Here is a 23301-nt window from a genome sequence, read left to right on the forward strand (position 1 = left end):
GGTACAGCCACCTTGAAAACTCTCACTTAGAGACTACCCCTTCTCTCTCCACGCCTGTGGCATGAGGCCTCAAGAGCACACCCCTCCAATCATGGACCTTCTGTCTTATCCCAGCGGGGAGAGGGAGAGAAAGAGTGTGAGAACTCTCCAGAGGTCATCTTGGACCCCATTTTCTCACAGCTACTTCTGTTCCTTGCACTTAGATCAACCCAGCAGAGGGATGACAACAAGGCTGTTGATAGGCTGGAATGGTTTTTGTTTTGGCTCTTCTCTGTGTTGACAGACATTCTCAAGCATTTTGAAGCAATTTATAAATGATCTACACTTCCTAGCTCTGGGAGCCCAGACAAGGAGCTGAAGGCGGTTGTTGCTGCCCTCTGGTGGACATCTGGGGGAAGCAACCCTGTGAGGAGATTGCACCAGGTATAGGGCTACCACTCACCACCAGAGCGCAGCACAAAGGGCCCCTGGCCCAGTCAGTGCCAGCAGCAGCATGCGCCAATCTCGGATGAAGTAAGCAAACAGTGGCAGCACCATGTAGCCAAATGCATAAAATATGCACACTCCTAATGTGGCAAATAGTATGCGAACTGACTTGCCAAGGATTTCTGTTCCTGTTCAAAACAAAGGAGGGGTCAAGTTAGTTACTTGCACGTTATTTCCTTATTTGTCTTCCATGGTGTCATTTTTCAACATAGAGACAAGGAGGCAGCCAGAATTATTTCTACATTCCCCAGCCTTAGGGTGGGATCAGCTCTGAACCCAATCTGCTCTGATCATATCCGGGGGTGCCTCACTGAGAGACCTCTCAGCAACATGAAAATGTCACTGCTTTCTTGGCCACATGCTAACGATGCCATATGAGGTGTTTCTCTTCTCACGAGGAAGACTTCATTAGAGGCAAAGTCATTACTAAGGGCACATATGCTCAGTATTATTCTCTAAGGAAAAAAAATATATTTATTACATGTGAAAAGAAAAAATAATCCTTTTAACAATACAACCCAAGAACCCCCAAAGATTTGATTAGTTCTAAGTCAGACTCCTAACAGAGACTGACAACCTTTCCGGGAGAATATGCTGACATTTCTGAACCAAAGCCTTGCGTGATAGACACTGAACCAAAACTTGAGCTAGTTTATTCTTGTTGGTAGACACCAATGGCCATAACCCTTTGACACAGATGGCAGTTCTCTTTCCTGGAGAGCCTACCCATGGTGGCTTTAAACCTCATGCCATCTGGCCACCTCAGCCCTGTAGTACAAACTTTTGAAAATGGATGATCTCTGCTAAGTTTTAGTTGAATGGCATCAAGTACTAATCAGACCAATGTCTGCTACACCTTGGGAGTCCAGAAAAGTAACTGGAAATCAGAAGTTAGGCTTATTGTGTCACTGTGGACCAAAAGGTGGTCAGGTATCTGGCTCAATCTCCCTGCTGACAAATTAGGTTCACTAGAAATCTCTGGTCAGTGTTGCTGGAGAGCGCATCCTTCTGCAGGGCATCGCAGCTGTCTGCAGAATGGGGTGACAGTGAAACATAGGATCAAGTACTCAACTCCAACTTGAGGGCCATACCCAGGACAAATGCTGCCACATAGTTGGAGATCTGGCCCATGCCTACAAGGACAAACAGCACGGTAAACATCTCGAAGTTCTTTGAGAAGATCTGCAGGAAGCTGAAGCCTGTCTGCATGCCCATGGTCACAAATAGCACGTTCTTCCGACCAAACCTGGGAAGGGAAAGGAGAGTCACAGAGAACCAGCTGGGAGAGGCAGCAGGAATGGGCTCCACCAAGATGGGTGGAGACCCATGCGAGAAGCAGCTGTGGACAGTGTCGCCAGGGAACCTGGCACCGGTCCAGTCCCACTCTCCCAGGCCCCGTGCTGTCACTCTCCTCTATGGCAAGTCCTTGGGATGAATGCACAGCTGGATGCCAGGGTTGCTCTACAGGTAGTGCCATAATTGTGCAAGGGAATAGAACTATGCTTATATCCATACATTTATAGTGATTAAAAAGCTCTGGAGGATGACAGAGAAACAATTCATAATAAATGAAAACTGATCATGGATATAGAAGCATTTCTTTGTCTATATGAGCAGTAACCAATAAAAGATCCTAGGAAGAATCTCTTTGGTAGGTATCCAAGTAACTGGATGAAAAGTGGTAACTAACATCATCATGCAGAGACACTGCTTGTGCCTTTTAACCTTGCCAAAGGGGAGAAGGATTCTGAGCCTGGCTGGGTCTTTGGGTAAAGCTATCTCTCTGCAAGAAATGCAGAGAACAGAGGAATAGCTGAAGTGAGCAAGGAACAGACAACCTGCAAAATCCAGACAGGGAAATTCTACACGTGGAACAGCCCAGGGCTCAATTAAAGTAGACTAAAAGACACAGAGAAGTTTTTGAAAGGGCAAGACTAAATTTCTGCCAAAGGATGCATGTTTGCATGATAAAAGTACAAAGAAAAAAAAAAAAACTTGAGGAGTGTGGGCACTAATCTCAAATGAGAAAAAAAGTCACTGAACCCGTGATCCCTGGTATTAAGATCTTGAAATTCAAATTCCTTGAAGGCCAAAATCTGAAAGGATCCAAATTCTGAAAATATAATTCTGGAAAACAAACAAACAAACAACTTCCAGCTTGCTGGCAGCCATGAGGTAAACTAAACACATGCTCCTCATTCTCCCTCTACGAGTTCAAGAGTAGAGCCAAGTGACCTCAGACTGAAACTTTGGAAACCATGGCCCAAAAGTATTTCTTCCTTCAGGCAATTTCTCAAGGAGAAATTACAGCCTTGCTTCTTCAAGTGTTACTGAACCAATTAAACTCTCAGAGGTTTCATTCTGAGGATAGACTCCCGAGCTCACTGTACATGCCTGCCTAGTGCTCGACCACCTGCCTTGTTTTTAGTTAACAGTCTCATAAAACAACTGTCAGCTTGTTAATTTATGTGAAATTTAATGGCGTTTCTTATAATAGACTATTACTATATTAAAGGCTTACTAAGATATGTATTGAGTCCTCATCAGAAAAAAACAAATTGGAAAAACTGATATACTCATAATAATTAAGTAAATAACTAAATATTAACCAAACAATTTTTTAGGGAGGGAGGGTGATGGCAGAGTGTGACTCTGATCAAGATGAACTGTACCTATAAATGGACATGTTAAAATGAAATAGTAGGGCTGGGAAGGTGGCTCAGTGGTAGCGTGCTTGCCTTGCACGGGTTCAATTCCTCAGCACCACATAAGCAGAAAAAGCCAGAAGTGGCGCTGTGGCTCAAGTGGTAGGGCGCTAGCCTTGAGCTGAAGAGCTGAGGGGCAGCGCCCAGGCCCAGCGTTTAGGCCCCACGACCAACAAAAAAAAAAAAGAAAGAAAGAAAGAAAAAGAGAAAAAGAAACAGTCTTGTTTGAAGATTCATGCTAAAATGAAACCCCCTTGTTTGAAGATTAGAAAAAGTATTTTTCAGTGTTATCTAATTTCCTTATAAACTGCCAATACAGTTTGAAAATTAATGCAATAGAATAAACAGGAAAGTAAGCAGGCTTGGATGGAGGGGGTTAGTGGGAGGAAGGAGGGCTAATTATTCTATTACAATTAAACCTATTAAATTGTTTTAAGAAGGGGGTGTGAGATAGAGGACGGTGATAGAGGTGAGACTGAGCCGGACACATTAGGTACAGTGTGGAAATGTCACAATAAATCCCCCTTTGGGGGCTGGGAAGGTGGCTCAGTGGTAGAACGCTTGCCTTGCATGCATGAGACCATGGGTTTGATTCCCCAGCACCACATAAGCAAAAAGAAAAAAGCCGGAAGTGGCGCTGTGGCTCAAGTGGTAGAGCGCTAGCCTTGAGCTGAAGAGCTGAGGGACAGCACTCAGGCCCAGAGTTCAGGCCCCATGACTGGAACTCCCCCACCCCCCAAAAAAAATCCCTCTTTGTACAACTAATATATGCTAATAAAAGGTAAAGTTAACTCAATAAAATAATGTATACTTATATAGAATATACAGCAACAAAAACAATAAATAATTCTACATATGAATGAAAAAATTTCAATGTAGAGCCAGGCTCCAGTAGCTCACTCCTGTAATCCTAGCTATTCAGGAGGCTGAGATGTGAGGTTCAAGGTCAAAGCCAGCCTAGGCAGGAAAGTCCATGAGACTCATCTCCAATTAACCACCAGAAAACCGGAAGTGGCACTATGGCTCAAGTGGTACAGCGTTCACCTTTGGCTGAAGAGCTCAGGGATAGTGCCCAGGCCCAGAGTTCAAGCCCCAATACCAACAATAAATAAATAAAATACTTGGAGGAGCAGGATGCTGGTGGCTCACATCTGCAATTCTAGCTACAGGAGTCTGTGAGCAGAAGGATTGTGGTTTGAGACCAGCCTGGGCAGAAAAGTTCATGGGATCTTATCTCTAAAATAACCAGCAAAAACAAAACAAAATAACAAGAAACACCTAACAAACAAAAAAACAAGGCTGTCCAGGCACCAGTGGCTCAAGCCTATAATCCTCAGGAGGCTGAGATCTGAGGATTTGTAATGTTCAAAGCCAGCTGGGCAGACCAACCTAATATTCTTATCTTCAATTAATCACCAAAAAGCCCAAAGTGGAGCTGTGGCTCAAGTACAGAGCACTAGTCTAGAATTAAAAAGCTCAGGGACAGTGTCTAGGCACTGAGTTCAGGCCCCAGTACTGGCACAAAACAAATCAGGGCTGGAAGCCGACGCCGGTGGTTCATGTTTGTAACCCTAGCTACTCAGGAGGCTGAAATCTGAGGATCACAGTTCAAAGCTAGCCTGGGCAGGAAAGTCCATGAGGCTCTCCAATAAACCACCAGAAAACTACTAGTGGCGCTGTGGCTCAAGTGGTAGAGCACTAGCCTTGAGCTAAAGAGCTGAGGGACAGCACCTAGGCCCAGAGTTCAATCCCCATGACCAACCAAAAAAAAAAAATCAGGACTGGAGTTGTGGCTGAAGTGATAGAGCACCAGCCTAATAAGAATGAGGCCCTGAATTCAAGCCCTAATATTGTAAAAATAAATAAAATAGTGGGGCTGGGAAGGTGGCTCAGTGGTAGAGCGCTTGCCTTGCATGCATAAGGCATAAGCAAAAAGAAAAAAGCCGGAAGTGGCGCTGTGGCTCAAGTGGTAGAGCGCTAGCCTTGAGCTGAAGAGCTGAGGGACAGCGCCCAGGCCCAGAGTTCAGGCCCCACGACCAGACCCCCAAAAAAATAAAATAGGTGGAGGGGCTGGAGCTGTAGTCCAGTAGTAGGGCATATACTTAACATGAACAAGTCCCTAGGTTTAATTCCTTGCACTAATATAATAGTATAGTTGGAAAAAAAACTAAATCTGAATGTATATAAAAATATGCATTAAGCCGGGTGCCAGTGGCTCACACCTGTAATCCCAGCTACTCGGGAGGACAAGATCTGAGGATCACAGTTCAAAGCCAGCCGGGGGAAGAAAGGCTGTGAGACTCTTCAATTAATCAACAGAAAACAGGAAGTAGGGCTGTGGCTCAAATGGTAGAGCACTAGCCTTAAGCTGAAGAGCTGAGGGACAGCACCAGGGCCCAGAGTTCAAGCCCCACGATCAGGGAGGGCAAATGCCTTACAGGGATAGATTACAGGCAATTGCAAGGAGGCGCTCATAAGAACTGGGTGGCTCTCCTAATCATTAACTATAGTTTGAAGCCCTGCATTCAATAAATAGTTTTCATGTTTCTTTCAAGGCCTGGCTATCCTTGCAGAACACATTCACACTGAATCTGGAAGTACCCTCACAGATATGCCCCAAACAATACTTTCTAGGGTTCTAAGTATTCATTACGCCTAGCATGAAAATGAAAATGCATGGCTCCCTTTCCCAGAATCAGGCTTTCTACTTTAACCTTTTTTCTACCAAGATATCAATTTTCAGGATTTTTCTTTTACAGACTTGTGATTTTTCAGAATTTTAGACTGTAGGGATTATAGTGTTCAGGACTGTGTCTTTTAGAATTATGATCAGTAACAACTTGGAAGTGATCATCTTTAGTCAGACTAGTGGTTACTAATTGGGGAAGGTAGGGGTCAGCTATATGGGGTGGGGCTGTGTGTGTGTGTGTGTGTGTGTGTGTGTGTGTGTGTCGGGGTGTGTAACTAGGGCTTGAACTAAGGCCCTCATGCTCTTGCTTGGGTTTTTCCACTCAAGGCTGCCACTCTATCACTTATGCTACAGCATCACTTATGACTTTTTTGTTGATCAGTTGGAGTTGAGCTTCATAGACTTTTCTGGGGTTGGCTTTGAACCCCGATCCTGAGATGTTACTTTCCAAGGCAGCTAGGATTACAGGCAGAAGTCATCAGCCCCGGTGGATAAGGCATCTTGATAGGCAATAAACTTATATTGCTTGACTTCCCAAAATAAGTCATTAGTTCACACATTAATTCTGTGTGTTTTTCTGTTTCTGTGCTCATTTTAAAATTTAATAAAAAAAAAGGAGGAAGCTGCTTAGTTTCATTTCATGTCAGAGAGAGTACCACAAACAGGAGGGACAAGTCAGTCTATGGGAGGCAGCAGCTTCAGCTTTGAGACTGGTCAGAGCTGGCTAACACCCACTGTATTCAGTGAATGCCTACTAGCCATCTATTAAATTAGCAACAGGGTAACATTAAAAAAAAAAAAAAGCTGGGCACTGGTAGCTCAGCCCTGTAATCCTAGCTACTCAGGAGGCTGAGATCTGAGGATCGCGGTTCAAAGCCAGCCCAGGCAGGAACATCCGTGAGATTCTTATCTCCAATGAACTACCAGAAAACCAGAAGTGGTACTGTGGCTCAAGTGGTATAGTGCTCACCTTGAGCTGAAGAGCTGAGGGATAGGGGCTGGGAAGGTGGCTCAGTGGTAGAGCACTTGCCTTGCATGCCCGAGGCTCTGGGTTTGATTCCTCAGCACCACATAAGCAAAAAAGAAAAAAGCCGAAGTGGCGCTGTGGCTCAAGTGGCAGAGCGCTAGCCTTGAGCTGAAGAGCTGTGGGACAGTGCTCAGGCCCAGAGTTCAGGCCCACGACCGGACCCCCCCCCCCCCCCAAAAAAAAAGAGCTGAGGGACAGAGCCCAGGCCCAGAGTTCAAGCCCTTCACCAAAAAAATAAATAAATGAATAAAAATGCTATCTCTGTCCTCAAGGGACTTATTGCCTGGTGAGACAGGTATCAATCACACTTTAATCAAACAACCATGCTACTGCATACACAATTATATACTGAGACAAATGCACCCAAAGAACCAAGTCCCAGGCCCGCCAGCACAACAAAGAAACCCATCCAGGACTAGTCAAGGGGAGTACTGAGCATCCAGGCCTCCCTGACAATGGAACACTGATCAGGCCCAAAGGAAAAGTACCTGCTAACAACAGGGAATTTAACCAGACATTGGTGGATTAATCTGGTAATCTTAGCTATTTAGGAAACTGAGATCAGAGGATTATATTTCAAAACTAGCCTGGGCAAGAAAGTCAACAAGACTCTTACCTTTAATTAACCACCAAAAGCCAGAAGTGGAGTTGTGGCCCCAGTGGCAGAGTATTAGCCTTGAATGAAAAGGTAAGGGATAGTGCTCAGGCCCTCCGTCCAAGCCCCAGGCCCAGCATTAAAATAAATGAATAAAAGGTCTATCAACAAAATGGCCAATAGAGATCTACCTAAAAAACAGGAAATGTAGCCAGGCACCAGTGGCTCATGCCTGTAATCCTAGCTACTCAGGAGGCCAAGATGTGAGGATCACGGTTCAAAGCCAGCCCAGGCAGCAAAGTCCATGAGACTCTTACCTCCAATTAACCACCAGAAAACTGGAAGTAACACAGTGGTTCAAGTGGTAGAGTGCTAGCTTTGAGCTGAAGAGCTGAGGGACTGCGCCCAGACCCACAACTGACATAAAAAAAAAAAGAAAAAAGAAAAAAGAAAAACCAGGAAATGTCTGCTTCTTTTCTTATGCTGTGTTACTCATAACTCACAAAGATAAGTACGTAATAAAGACCTTGATAATCTGAGATTATTTTAATTGTTCTTAAACTTCAGACTTAATAACAGATCAGAAAGAAAGCTTAACCTTTGTCCCATAAAAAGTTACTCAGCTGGTGGCTCATACCTATAATCCTACTCAGGAGGCTGAGATCTGAGGATAGCCAGTTCAAAGCCAACCCAGACAGAAAAGTCCCCATGAAACCTTTATCTCCAATTAACGACTCAAAAACTGGAAGTACAGTTGTGGCTCAAGTGGTAGAGTGCTAGTCTTGAGCACAAAGAGGCTGAGGGACAGCGCCAAGGCCCTGAGTTCAAGCCGTACAACTGACCAAAAAAAAAAAAAAAAAAAACTTACTGTTGCTGGACACTGGTGGCTGTAATCCTGTAATCCTATCTATTCAGGAGGGTGAGATCTGTTGATCTGGTTCAAAGCTAGCTCCGGCAGAAAAGGTCTTGAGATTCATATCTCCAATTAACCATCAGAAAACCGGAAGTAGAGCTGTGGTTCAAAGTGGTAGAATAATAGCCTTGCACAAAAAGGACTGGGAAGGTGGCTCAGTGGTAAAGTGCTTGCCTTGTATACATGAGGTCCTGGGTTTGATTCCTCAGCACCACATAAGCAGAAAAAAGCTGGAAGTGGCACTGTGGCTCAAGTGGTAGAGTGCTAGCCTTGAGCTGTGAGGGGCAGTGCCCAAGCCAGAGTTCAGGTCCCACAACCAACAACAGCAACAAAAGAGCTTAGGGACAGCACACAGGCCCCAAGTTTAAGCCAAAACAAACAAACAAACAAAGCAAATCAGCTCATGATGCTTCTACTCCAGAAATCTCTCAATAGCTCCCAGCTGCTCTTGACTCAAGCCCAAACAAACTCTACCTAGATCACTACACCCTTTCTGCTCATGCCTCTGTCTGCCACACAGCCCTTTTCTCTAAACCACTCTGGGCACCTCTACTTCGGTGGACCTCTTTCAGTTCCTGAGCCTCTTGTCTAGGCTTTTATTTATTTATTTATTTATTTTTTGTCGGTCGTGGGGCTTGAACTCTCGGCCTGGGCGCTGTCCCTCAGCTCTTCAGCTCAAGGCGAGCGCTCTACCACTTGAGCTACAGCGCCACTTCCGGTTTTCTGGTGGTTTATTGGAGATATGAGTCTCACGGTCTCTCCTGCCCGGGCTGGCTTTGAACCGCGATCCTCAGATCTCAGCCTCCTGAGTAGCTAGGATTACAGGCGTGAGCCACCAGCGCCCGTCTTGTCTAGGCTTTTAGTACACGCTGTTCTTCTAGCCCACGAGGCTCTTGCTTCTCCCCATCCCTTCAGCTAATGTCTACGCATCTTTCAGCAAGAAGCTCATGCTGCACTTCTAGGGAAGCCTGACCCAGTCAGACACTCCCACCAGCACACCGACCTCAGGATCACTTCTTTCATCACTGGACAAATCCATTCTAGCTTGCTGAAGGCAAGACCCAGGAGAACTCAAGCCTCAAGCAGTAGTTCACTCACACACAAAAGAACTAGACTGGGTTCGAGCCCTAACTCTGTCAGTGGCCACTGTGTGACCTCTATAGTCCATTTTGCCACTTCTAAACAGGGACTAGTAATAGTTCCTACTTCCTATCGCTGAGGATATGATTCTTTGGTTCTTATACTAGCGTGTGGCGCCATACATATTTGTCAAATTAATATAATAACATATGGCATTGTTATAAAATGAAAGCCTTTCTCTGTCATGGGCAGCTGCCTCAGCTAGAACTTGTATTGTCTTAGCAAAGTCTAGGCATTGTCTATTGAACCTTTAATGCTCTGGTGAGGGTAGGAATTTTCTGGTGTGGGTGTGTGTGCACATGCATGCCAAAACTGGGGCTTGAACTCAGGGCCTGGCACTGTCCCTGGGCTTCTTTTGCTCAAGGCTAGCACTTTACCACTTAAGCCACAGCTTCATTTCAAAAACCATGATCCTTAGATCTGTCTCTTGAGTGGCTAGGATTATAGGCTAGCCACCAGTGCCTGGGTGGATTTTGCTATTTTTAATCACTAGATGACACTCTGGGAAGAGTCAATCTAATGAGATATGGACATATTTAAATCTTCACGAGGAAAGATGTGACAATAATCCATTGATGTAACTATGCCAGGACATCACCTTGAGTTTGTGCTGCAACACGAAACCTTATTCTTAAGGTAGGAATAACATTCTCATTCTGAGCTTTAATATATGATTCTCCAATCAGCCAGGAGGATGCCTCCCTACTAGCTTTGCTCTGAGCCACTACGGACCACTTGCTGAAGGCCCCCATCCTCACAGACTCTGAAGCTCCAAGGTAGAAGACGGGACAGAATGGACGCAAGAACATGCTTACATACAATCTCTCATATTTTACATATTATTTCATAAGTTTTTGGATTTCCCCAAGCCATGAATGGGCCGGGGGCTCACACCTGTAATCCTAGCTACTCAGGAGGCTGAGATCTGAGGATTGCAATTCAAAGCCAGCCCAGGCAGGAAAGTCCGTGAGACTTTTATCTCCAATAAACCACTAGAAAACAGGAAGTGGTGCTGTGGCTCAAGCAGTAGAATGCAAGGGCAGCGCCCAAGCCCAGAGTTCAGGCCAAAAAAAAAAAAAGTTCAAAATTAGCTGGGAAGGTGGCTTAGTGGTAGAGTGCTTGCCTAGCATGCATAAAGGCCTGGATTCAATTCCTCAGTACCATATACACTGAAAAAGTCAGAAGTGGTGCTGTGGCTCAAGTGGTAGAGTGCTAGCCTTGAGCAAAAGAAGCTCAGTGCCCATGCCCTGAGTTCAAGCCCCAGGACTGGCAAAAAAAAAAACACAAAAAAAGGTTCAAAATTAGACAAATACCATGCCTATGACACACAGGTCAAGAAGAGCATTTTGATCTCCTGGATATAAAGTGACACAAGAAGCCACTTATCTAAGGGGCTTCAGCTTTTCAGACAGCCGCTCATCTCACTAGTGGCTAGTGAGATCTACTTTGGTACTGCCTAAGGATCTGCAATAGACCACATCCATCTGTGTTCATGATGTCTGTCTTTCCCACACTTGGGGGCGGGAGAGTGCCACGTTCACCAAAGGAAGGCAGATGGGCCCCGCGCACAAGTGAATCATGGCGTATTACCTGGTCACTGGATCATGGATACACTTGGCTTGGATAGCTCAGGTTTCTCTACTCAGCAAGAATTAGGGAGAAAGGTGAGAGGATGTTGGCTCACTTTACTTGATATGGAGTCTATACTAGGCACAGCTTCCTCCTCTTCAAAAATGCAAGGCCCTGGGCTGAGAGAACATCACCAAATTGAAGTCAAAGTCAGGCGTGTGTGTTTCTTGCTCAGTGCCGAGATGCCCTTATAGCTGCAGACGAAAAGACACCTTACCTGTCTGAGAGCTGCCCCGAAATGAAGGAGCCTAGTAACACCCCCACAAAAAATAAGGAGATGGTGAGCGGAACTTTCCAGTCGTCCTCACATACCAGGTTCCACTGTAAGAGGAGCAAAGGGATGGATATATCATTCATTTGTTGTTTTTTTGAACTTTTGAACTTTTTTATTTTTTGGCCAGTGCTGGGCCTTGAACTCAGGGCCTGGGCACTGTCCCTGAGCTTCTTTTGCTCAAGGCTAGAACTCTCAGCACCTGAGCCACAGCACCCCTTCCTGCTTTTCCTGTGCATGAGGTACTGAGGGATTGAACCCAGGCCTTCATGCATGCTAGGCAAGCACTCTACCACTAAGCCACCTTCCCAGCACATAAAACGTTTTGATTTTAGATCTTCTTAGAAAAACGAAATGCGAATATTACTGCCTGCTTTGGGTATATGAAGCCATGGTTCAGCTGAGTGGCAAAGTTAGGAGCAAGTGTGGTCTTTCCCTCCCCATGGTACTTTTCACAGCTTGGGCCCCATTGTCCTGCTTTCATTTTGAGGATGGGAAGGAAGTGGGGAGCAAGCAGCATTCTGCTCAGAGACTGCATTCTTATGAGCAAGGCCTCCTATGCTCACTCCTAAGACTCTGGACAGAGCCCAGGGCTGTGGCTGCAAGGTGCCCTTTCTTAGTGGGGCTAGGAAGAGGGAGTCTAAAGGTCAGAGAATCCAGTAAGAGACTTAAAAGACAGAGAGCCCAGCATGTACCATCTATCTACACGTGTACCTCTGGTTGGGCTGCGACTACCATCTGGGAAAATGACTCTTCAGTGCTTCTTGTGACATTCTGAGCTGTAATCTTTGATACTAGACACCAACAATCCAGGGTAAATAATACATGAAATTTCCAGCTGGTCACCAGGGGCTCACACCTGTAATCCTAGCTACTCAGAAGGCTGAGATCAGAGGATCAAAGTTCGAAGCCAGCCTGAGTAGGAAAGCCCATGACACTCTTATCCCCAACTAACAACCAAGAAAAGCCAAAGTGAAGCTGTAGCTCAAGCGATAGAGTGTTAGCCTTGAACAAAAGAGCTCCAGTACAGTGCTCAGGTCATGAGTTCAAGCACCAGGACTGGCACACACACACACACACACAAAATTCAAAATAAAAACAATTAAATATCTGTGAGTAAATCACGTAGCTCAGTTTTTTTGGAGAAGCTTTGTCGGTCATATTTAAGTCACTGTGTAATCTGTTGTTTCTTGACACTCAGCTTTATAAAAATATATTCCCCCACCACCACCAAAAAAAAAAAAAAAAAAGAAAAAGAAAATGGTGCCAGGTATGTGTGGCTCACACTTGCAATCCTAGCTACTTAAGAAACTGAGATCTGAGGATCATGGCTCAAAGCAGCCTGGGCAGAAAAGTTGTGAGATTTTTTTTTTTTTTTGGGGGGGGGGTGTGGTTTGGGGCCTGAACTCTGGGCCTGGGCACTGTCCTTCAGCTCAAGGCTAGCGCTCTACCACTTGAGCCACAGCACCACTTCCGGCTTTTTTCTTTTTGCTTATGGGGTGCTGAGGAATCAAACCCAGAGCCTCAGGCATGCAAGGCAAGCGCTCTACCACTGAGCCACCTTCCCAGCCCCAAGAAAAGTTGTGAGATTCTTATCTCCAATTAACTACCCGAAAACTGGGAATGGAACTGTGACTGAAAGTGGTAGAGCACTGGCCTTGAGTGAAGTTTAGGGACAGTGCCATGGCCCTGAGTTCAAACCCCTTGACTGACATAAAAACAGTGCTTGAAAAGCAGGGTAAACGTTACAATAAAATCAATCAGGGAGCCGAGAGCCGGTGGCTCACGCCTGTAATCCTAGCTACTCAGGAGGCTGAGATCTGAGGATCGCAGTTCAAAGCCAGTCTGGACAGGAAAGTCCGTGAGACTCTTATCTCCAATAAACCACTAGAAAACTGGAAGGGGCACTGTGGCTCAAGCAGTAGAGCACTCTCCTAGAGCTGAAGAGCTGAGGGACAGCGCCCAAGCCCAGAGTTCAAGCCCCACGATCAACAACAAATCATTAAGGGATATGCTCTTCAGTTCAAGGCTAGTGCTCTACCTCTTGAACCACAGCACCACTTCCAGTTTTCTGAGTGGTTTACTGGAGATAAGAGTCTCCTGACTTCCCTGCCTGGGCTGGCTTTGAATCATGATCCTCAGATCTCAGACTCCTTTGTAGCTAGGATTACAGGTGTGTGCCACTGGTACCCGGCTTATTTCTTTAAATTATTATTATTATTTTTTTTTTGTCAGCCATGGGGCTTGTACTCAGGGCTTGGCCCCTGTCCCTGGGCTCTTTTGCTCAAGGCTAGTGCTTTACCACTTTGAGCCACAGCGCCACTTCTGGTTTTCTGGTGGTTCATTGGAGGTAAGAGTCTCATGGACTTTCCTGCCCAGGATGGCTTTGAACTGTGATTCTCGGATCCCAGCTTCCTGAGTAGCTAGGATTACAGGCATGAGCCACCGGCACCTAGCTGAGATTCTTATCTCTAATAACTACGCAGAAAAAGACAGAAGTGAGGCTGTGGTTCAATGGTAGAGCAGTAGCCTTGAGCAAAAAGAAGCTCAGGGACAGCACCTAGGCCTTGAGTTCAAGCCCCAAGGCCCTCACAAAAGGGTAGGAAAAGGGATAGTCTGCTGGAGTTTCAATCACGCAATGTGTGGAAACCATGAACAGGAAGGGGGTCTGCAGGCAATAAAAGGGCACTTGGGGAATATGTCACTCTCACCCATTAGTCCACTCCAGCTTAATAAGGAGCCAAAAGGAAGACAGCCAAAACAGAAAACATAGTGGTCCCCAGAAAAAAAAATGTTTCCCATGGTTGCTGGTGGCTCATGCCCTGTCCGCCTAGCTGCTCAGGAGGCTGAGATCTGAGGATCACAGTTCAAAGCCAGCCCAGGCAGGAAAGTCTGTGAGACTCTTATCTCCAATAAACCACTCTGAAAACTGGAGGTGGAGCTGTGGTTCAAGTGGTAGAGCGCTAGCCTTGAGCTGAAGAGCTGAGGGACAGCGCCCAGGCCCAGAGTTCAAGACCCATGACCGACAAAAAAAAAAAAGTTTCCCAGGCCAGGGATGGCACCTAGTAAGACCCTGTGGAGACTTCTCACAGGTACAGCCACCCTCCCCTGAGAAGCCAGACTCTTGCCAGCTTGGCACCGGGCCATTGTCTGTTTCCCATTGAGCCTGCTGGCTTCCCTAATAACTGCAGAGATGGAGGTATATGCAGCTCCCTTGAACAAAAACCATCTCTTCCCGGCCAGTGACAGAGGGGAAAACACACATCTGTTTCTCTGCTCTGCTGGGCTGTGTCTGCACACAGCCTCCAGGAAAACTTCTCAGAAAAGATGGAGGGCAGCCCCTTTGGCTAGATGCAAAAAAGGCCCACTACTTACTCAGGCATGCTGCTATCTTTCCACTTTGAAATGAAGCATGTGCCTGGGGGGATGACCCCCAACCTAAAGAAAAATTAGGGCCATCTGATCTCCACATCTAGAGTAAGCTCAGACTTGCAAGAATCAAGGATGTTGAACACCGTATAGTTACTGTGACGTGCCAGTACTGAAGCTTGAATTCAGGGCCTCCTGCTTCCACTTGGCTTTTTGTTTTGCTCACGGAGGGTGCTGTATAACTTGAGCCAGGGCCTCCAGTTCTGGCTTTATTTATTTAGTTAGTTAGTTAACTGGAGATGAATCTCAGGTGGATTTGTCTGTCTGAGCTAGCCTCAAACTTAGAACCTCAGATCTTAGCCTCCTCCTGAATAGCAAGATTATAGATATGAGCACCTGGCAAGGACATATTACATTTGGTGTAGCAAAGATGGGCGCTGGTGGCTTACACCTATAATCTTAGCTATTCAGGAGGCTGTGATCTGAAGGTTGTGGTTCGAAGCCTGCGCGAGCAAGAAAGTCCGTGAGACTCTTTTTTTTTTTTTTTGTCGGTCGTGGGGCTTGAACTCTGGGCCTGGGCGCTGTCCCTCAGCTCTTCAAGCTCAAAGCGAGCGCTCTACCACTTGAGCTACAGCGCCACTTCCGGTTTTCTGGTGGTTTATTGGAGATAGGAGTCTCATGGTCTCTCCTGCCCGGGCTGGCTTTGAACCACGATCCTCAGATCTCAGCCTCCTGAGTAGCTAGGATTACAGGCGTGAGCCACCAGCGCCCGGCATCCGTGAGACTCTTATCTCCAATTAACCATCAGAAAAACAGAAGTAGAGCTGTAGCTCAAAGTGGTAGAGCACTAGCCTTGAGAGAAAAATCTCAGGGATAGCACCCAGACCCTGAGTTCAAGCCCTATGACCAAAAAAAAAAAAAAGATTAAAAAAAGACTGATAGGCGGCACCAGTGGCTGATACTTGTAATCCTAGCTAATCAGGAGGCTGAGATCTGAGGATCACGATTCAAAGCGAACTGGGCAGGATAGTCTGTGAGACTCTTATCTCTATTATCTCTAAGAGAGCATTCAGAAAACTGCAAATGGCACCCTGGCTCAAGCAGTAGAGCGCTAGCCTTGAGCTGAAGAGCTGAGGGACAGCACCCAGGCCCAGAGTTCAAGCCCCAGGACCAGAGGAAAAAAAAAAAAAAAGACTGATAAAGGACTAGCAGCTCTACCTCTTCCTATCTATGGAAAGGGCTAAGGACTAACAAGACTGAGCTAAACAAGATAGCCAGATGGGCTTCTGCTGTGAATTCTGGGGTTGTAAACCTCAGTCAGGTCTCCTGAAAACAGGCTTCCAGGGTACCCTAGACTGGCAAGACTGGGCACCTTGAAAGCAGGACAAACTGCTCTTGTGAAGACAGTAGTACTCCTCTTGAGATAGGCCTTGAGGTGTCTCTCAGGCTCCTTCTCCATGTGGCTTGGTTCAGCTTGTCCTTAGTTTGGGGAAGTGGATAACTCCTTCACCCATCAGTGACAGTCCATCACAGCTCTCAGGGCCTGGCTTGCCCTAACAGATCTCTCCCACCCCGTAGCAGGTCTGTGAGTAGGGTCAGAATTGACTGGTATCAGAAATACACAATGGGTCACATCTAGCCAAAGTACTCAATAACCAGATAGGTGTGAGATAAGCCCATAAAGACCAGGCTAAGTTCCCTACATAAACCTTCTGTAATTCTTGCTTATAGAGGGATCCATTGTTCCTATATGACAATGCTGGCTGCCCATCGATGACTAACTACAGACTAGCTTAATTAACAAGTCCCACCCAACCACCATACCGGGACTATGGGATGGACTTGGCATGGGGAATAGGCTATACTGAGTGATGGTAACAGAATGAGTGGGTTTAACACTCAGGTCTAGCATCATTTCTCCTTAGCTGGGTGAGTTATAAAAGAGGGCCCAATAAGGTCAGGCGATGGTGGCTCATGCCTATAATCCTAGCTACTCAGGAGGCTGAGATCTGAGAACAGTAGTTCGAAGCCAACCTGGGCAGGAAAGTCTGAGACTCTATCTCCAACTAACCACCAACCCCCGCCCCCAAGAAGTGGAGCTGTGGCTCAAAGTGGTAGAATATTAGTCTTGAGCGAAAAACAGTTCAGGGACAGTGCCTAGGCCCTGAGTTTAAGCCCTATGATTGGGGGGGAGGAGGCGCAACAAGAAAGAATCTGGAAGTAATTCTAGTAAGGGACCGAAACTTGCCCTTCTTCCTAGTCTGAAAGGTACCCTTCTGGTGGTAATAATGGCTCCACAGGTATATAGCATCAGGTGTCAAGGTTTCCCAAGTTATGCTTTAGATAGATGCCATTTCTTCATATTATTTATGCTTTGACAAAGCTGTCGTTTAAGTGAGAGAACTGTGGCTCTTCAGCCTCATGCAGAATTGGCACTGCTTTTCAGTCATGGGATGTAAAGAGATGATACAGTTTGCTGGGACTAGATGTTCTTACCTGAGAACTGGCTGGAAGGGAAAAAGAAGTAGTACCTGTACTCACGAGGTGCAAGTTCTTCTCCTAAACGTCCCTGGCAATGACTGCATCAATAGTCAAGCACACTGGTAAGGCACCACATGTTACTGAAGGCCATGTATTCTTTTTTTTTTTTGGTCGGTCGTGGGGCCTGAACTCTGGGCCTGGGTGCTGTCCCTCAGCTCTTCAGCTCAAGGCGAGAGCTCTACCACTTGAGCTACAGCGCCACTTCAGGTTTTCTGGTGGTTTATTGGAGATAGGAGTTTCACGGTCTCTCCTGCCCGGGCTGGCTTTGAACCGCGATTCTCAGATCTCAGCCTCCTGAGTAGCTAGGATTATAGGCGTGAGCCACCAGCGCCTGGCTGAAGGCCATTTATTCTTACACACATCTTATCTTCCTTGCTGCTATGAATGCATGGGTGGATCGCTGCTGGATAGGAACCTGTGAGCCTGAGGCAGGAATCATCACTTGCACTCAGGACTTTGAAGGTAGACTGGGCAACATAGCAAGACCCCATCTCAAAAAAAAAAGAGGCGGGAGGGGGGTGGAGAGAGGGGGAGGCTGGGAACGAGGCTTAGTGGTAGAGTGCTTGCCTAGCATGCATGAAGCCCTGGGTTCCATTCCTCAGTACCACATACACGGAAAATGCTGGAAGTGGCACTGAGGCTCAAGTGGTAGAGTGCTAGCCTTGAGCAAAAGAAGCTCAGGGACAGTGCCCAAGCCCTGAGTTCAAACCCAGGACTGCCACAAAAAAAAAAAAGCAATGGTGGGTTCATGTCAGGGCTGTCAGAGCAGAGCAGTATTGACTACTACATCATGGACAATGTTCAGGCCAAGCTGCTTTGATACACACGTGAGGAAGTGAATGGTTCAGTTAAAGGGCCATAATCTTCAGTAGGTCCCTTTCATCTTAGTCAGACTGAACCTTTCACTTCAACCCACAAAATAATCTTTCTTTTCTGCGACCTGACTCCTTACCTTGTGCCAACTGTCAGGACTTGGACCCAGGGTGGTATCTCTGAGCTACAGAGGCGCTCGATCTGACTACTCACAAGGGCTATATCTACTATGACTATGTTTGCATAAGGAGACCACAGGACCCTACAAGTGTCTTCTCTGGCTTGCCATTCAGCTGCAAAGGCATAGATAGGTGAGAGTCTGTACTGCTCCCGAGAAAGGCCAGCACAGGCATAGCACTGAGGCACAGGTCTCTCTAGGCACCCCAGAATCTCTCAGGATATTGGGGCTTTTCATCTATGCAGACTTGTGGATGACAGTAAGTCTCTTAACCCCCTGAGATTATCTAGCCATGAGACAAGACTGTTGGAAAAGCTAGTCCAGGGTTGGGAATGTGGCTTAGTGGTAGAGTGCTTGTTTAGCATGCATGAAGCCCGGGGTTTGATTCCTCAATACCACATATTCCAAAAAAGTCAGAAGGCACTGTGGCTCAAGTGGTAGAGTGCTAGCCTTGAGCAAAAGAAGCTCAGGGACAGTGCCCAGGCCCTCTGACTTCAAGCCCCAGGACTGGAGAAAAAAAGCAAAGCAAAGAGAAGCAAAGCAAAGCTAGTCCAGAAAAACAGAACGAGTCAGAGTCAAAGCGAGGACTAGCCGGGTGCCGGTGGCTCATGCCTGTAATCCTAGCTACTCAGGAGGCTGAGATCTGAGGATCATGGTTCAAAGCCAGCCTGGGCAAGGAAAGTCTGTGAGACTCTTTATCTCCAATAAACCACTCGAAAACTGGAAGTGGCGCTGTGGCTCAAGTGGTAGAGCGCTAGCCTTGAGCTGAAGAGCTGAGGGACAGCGCCCAGGCCCATAGTTCAAGCCCCACAACCAACCGGAAAAAAAAAAAAAGCGAGGACTAGAAATCAGAGACAGACAGGGAGCAAGGAGGTACAGAGAACTGCTAGGGTTCAGCTGAAAAGAGTCTCAACTCATAGGCATTGGAAGCCCTGAAGTCTCTAAAGGAAACTCTCTGCCTACAGGCTGGGCTGGGCTACAGCAAAACCAAACAACAGGTGGCCCAGCAGCATGAGAAATCACCCAGGTTCCCAAAGAAGGAGTCAGTCCTGTACCCAGAAGCACTGCAAGATGGCTGGGATGATTTTCTGAAGGTCCAGAGATGAATGATGAATAAAGAAACAGAGAAGGCGCTGGCCTAGAAGCATGCAGATCACAGAACTATTTTTGAAAGGTGGGTGTTTCAGAAAGTGTTCCCTTTTCTCTGCCAATCCCAATGCCTGGTTTTAGATACAAAGTGCCAAGCTCTAGTAAAGGGATAGAGAATCACATGGAGAATATTCTAAACATACTCCAGTCAATACTTTTTTTGGGTTGCTTCCAATTTTCCCTTCTGAATTAGAGTAGCACCCCCCCCCTTTTTTCTTCTTAAACTTTAGAGAACATTTTGTAAACTATTCATTAACCTATTTAGTTAAAAAAAAAATGACTTGATTGGAAACCTCTCTTGCATCTAGCATTATGTGAAAAACTAAAGACGCAACAATCTGATTTACTGCAAAGTTTAGTTACTACATGTATGTATTTTAATTTGAAAAAAAGAAAAAGAAATCTAACAAGAGACCTAAAGTTTTAGTCTTTTGTAAACACACACACACACACACACACACACACACACACACACACACACGTGAATGGCAATTCAATACCACTACACTTAAAAACACTTCTATGTTTGATTTGGGACAGAGGGCAGGCGTGGAGACATTTAGCAGGCACCAGACTACTGCGGAGGTCAGCAAGTCAGGTCTGGGTCGAAAGAAAATAGACCTTAGAAAAAGTCATCAGATTGATGATGCAGCAGCTTCAATCAGGGACTGGTCACTTGAGAGACACAGACAGCCTTGAACTTCAAGTCAGCCATTCCAGCATCCCAAACAAAGAGCTCAGTAAAGTATTAATCTTCCCTCCCTGCAAAGACTGACAACCTGTAAGTAGGTGAAAGGGCACACAGTTCTTACGAAACTGCTAAGACAGCAGAATAAAGTCTAAACATGTAGAAAACAGTCAAGACTGACATTGGCAGCAAGCAAGGTCAGAAGGGTAGGGATCCAGAGTTCAACTAGAGGAAGCTTGGGGACACTCCTTGTCAGGAGAAGACCCCAAACATGCCGCAAGCTGATTTTTGAGTTGCCTCTTCTTTGGGCCAGCCATAAGAAGAATCTGAAGGAACTACGCCAACCTCAGAGCCAACCTCCTTTGTCACGGTTCTCACTGGTAATAGACTCACTGGTGAGACCAGAACCCAGGATGTGGGTTCTAATTCCCATTGTCTGAGGACACATGGGCCATAGCTGGCTGCCTCCTTTCAATACTTCTTTTGTCAATTAGTGAGGCCTTCTAGGCACTGGAATGATGTCACTGGGTGAGAAATCCCAATGGGGCTTGGGTCCCTTACTACTTGTCTGTGGAGGAAGCAGGCACAGGTGCTGAAAACATCAAACTTCCAAACCCACAGTACACACAGTGAGGTCTCTGTGGTAGCTCTGATTCTATTCTGGAAGAGTGACAAGCCCCACAAGCAACCTACCTAGGGCCGCCAGAGGCTCTGACAGGCTTTCTGCAGCTCCAGGAGGGTTAGATGCCCTTCGAAGACCCAAGGATTCTCTGTCATTCCTTTCCCTCTGCTCCTGCCAGTTTCTTGAGAGATCATCTGGGCCTAACTGAGCGAAGCACCCTGGACTCACTAAGAGGCCTCTTCCTCTAAGAAGCCTATTCTAACTTTTGAATCTCCCCAATCCTGACACTGAATCTGTGGTGTGATACCCATCAAGGAAGGTTCTTTTCATTGCCTTGCTTACTCTGTACTGCTGACTCCAAAGAACTAGTGTCAATGCACAAGTGAATCCCAAAACACATCCTCATGCACCATTAATAACATGCCATGCTGCCAGCTTGAATGACTGCAAGTTCACAGAGGCACAGACAATGCCACCCAAGAGGGAAATCCAAGGGGCTGGAGAATGGAATGGCTTCTCCCACTTCTGACAAACTGAAGGTTATTACATGTCCTAACTATACCCGGCTCAAAAAACCATAGAAAGCACTCCAGGCCAATAAGCCACCCTGAACAGATCTTCAAATGGATGTGTACTTAAGAAATAATGAAGGCTGGGAAGGTGGCTCCGTGGTAGAGTGCTTGCCTGGCATGCATGAGGCCCTGGGTTCAATTCCTCAGCACCGCATAAGCAGAAAAAAGCCAGAAGTGGCTCAAGTGGTAGAGTGCTAGCCTTGAGCTGAAGAGCGCCCAAGCGCCCCATGACCAACAACAACAACAACAAAAAAGATCAATCCTGACCTAAAGGAAAACAATTCTTCCAGGAGCATGACCAAACTTTCCTTTCAGAGTGAGTAGTGAGGGAAGAAGCAACTTGAGAAAGAAGGGAAGAACGTTTTATGCATATACTTTTACTTTAAAAATTTTTTGGAAACAGCCATGCACTGTAGCTAACTCAGGAGGCTGAGATCTGAGGATCATGGTTCAAAGCCAGCAAGAAAGTCTGTATCTTTTTGGTTTTGTAGGTCAGGAGGCTTGAACTCTGAGCTTGGGCATTGTCCCTCAGGGCTAGGCCTCTACCACTTGAGCCACAGTGCCACTTCCATTTTCTGGTGGTTTATTGGAGATAAGTCTCACAGACATACCTGCAGCTTTGAACCGCAATCCTCAGGTCTTAGCCTCTTGGGTAGCTTGGATTACAGGAGTGAACCACCAGCACCCAGCAGTGTGAGTATCTTATCTCCAATTAACTACTAAAAAGCTGGAAGTGGAGATGTGGCTCAAAGTGATAGTGTGCTAGCTTTGAGCACAAAAGCTCAGGGACAGCACCCAGGACTTGAGTTCAAGCCCCAGGACCAGAACAGAAAAGTGGGGGGTTTTTTGATTGTTGTTTTTTTTTGTTTGTTTGCTTTTTGTTGTTTTTTTGGTTTGTTTCCTGGACTGATGCTAAGAAAAGAAAAAATGATGACCGCACTTTGGTCCAAATCCTGGCCTCCTCATTTGGGCTACGGTCTAGAGAAAAATCCCAACTCAGGGTTTTACAGCATCTCCTAGATAAAGCCAAAGTCCTTCTGGATGCCACATCCTATGTGGCCATCAAGATGGGGTGTCCAACACGACCCCTGTGCTCTAAGATGCCCGCTCTGGATGGAGATCACATCGTCAAAGTGCTCCTGGGCCACCAGGCTGGAGAATACTCTTCAGCAGGGTACTGGCCAAGGGTGGGGGGGGGAGGAGAATGCCAGCATCCATCCATGCATCGCACACCGGATTGGGGCGGGCAGGGGGGGGGCGCTCAGAGACCCCAAAGGGTGCCTTCCTATTAGAGGCCGAGCGGGAGACTGCCACCTACCTCGGTCACGATGGTGGTCTGGTAGATGTCCCGGCTGAACTCCCAGCCGTCCACGCAGCTCTCCTGCTCCAGCCGCTCCAGGTCCACGTCCAGCACGGGCTCCAGCCCCAGCGCCGACAGGTTGGCGATGGTGGCCAGGCGGTAGCGGCGGCAGCTGTGGGGCACCTCGCGGCCATCCTGCCGCACCAACGGGATACTGTGGTTGCGCCAGGCGCTGCTCAGGTTCGCCGTGTCCGGCACCCGGCAGTGGTGCTCCGGGGTCCCCGTCAGGAACACGACGGACATACCGTTGAAGCCATTGGGGATGATGCTGGCGCTGAGCAGGAAGAAGATGAGGCGCTGGAAGGGTCCCCACTCGCCCAGGAAGGCGGTCACCTCCTCGTAGTCACGCATGCCGCCGTCCTAAGCGTCCCGCAGCGCCGGGTCCCGGGGTCGGGGCGGCGTGCGGCAGGGGGGCGGAGGCGGGGGCGGGGATGTGCGCCTGCGCGTGGGCCACCTCACTGTCCGACGCAGCGAGCGAGGAACGCACCCGGAGAGACCCCTTTCCCACCCAAGCAGACCGGCGAGCTTCTCCGCGCTTCAGCCACCGCCTTGGC

The 23301-nt window shown here is 47.0% G+C and overlaps 1 protein-coding gene across 1 annotated transcript in view; it reads right to left on the bottom strand.

Moving 5' to 3' along the window:
• The window catches only part of Slc22a5 (solute carrier family 22 member 5), a 32839-nt gene extending 9578 nt beyond the window's left edge, over positions 1-23261 (bottom strand). The window contains exons 1-4 of the mRNA XM_042688992.1: positions 22706-23261; positions 11402-11505; positions 1578-1732; positions 443-614 (exon numbers count right to left, since the gene is read on the bottom strand). Coding sequence (XP_042544926.1) covers positions 443-614; positions 1578-1732; positions 11402-11505; positions 22706-23098 — 824 coding nt within the window. The 5' untranslated portion in view covers positions 23099-23261. The remainder of the gene's footprint in view (positions 1-442; positions 615-1577; positions 1733-11401; positions 11506-22705) is intronic.
• Between the last annotated feature and the right edge of the window lie 40 nt (positions 23262-23301).

This window comes from Dipodomys spectabilis, unplaced genomic scaffold (genome assembly GCF_019054845.1).
Source record: "Dipodomys spectabilis isolate Male_0828 unplaced genomic scaffold, ASM1905484v1 ptg000119l, whole genome shotgun sequence".
NCBI classification, from domain to species: Eukaryota; Metazoa; Chordata; class Mammalia; order Rodentia; family Heteromyidae; genus Dipodomys; species Dipodomys spectabilis.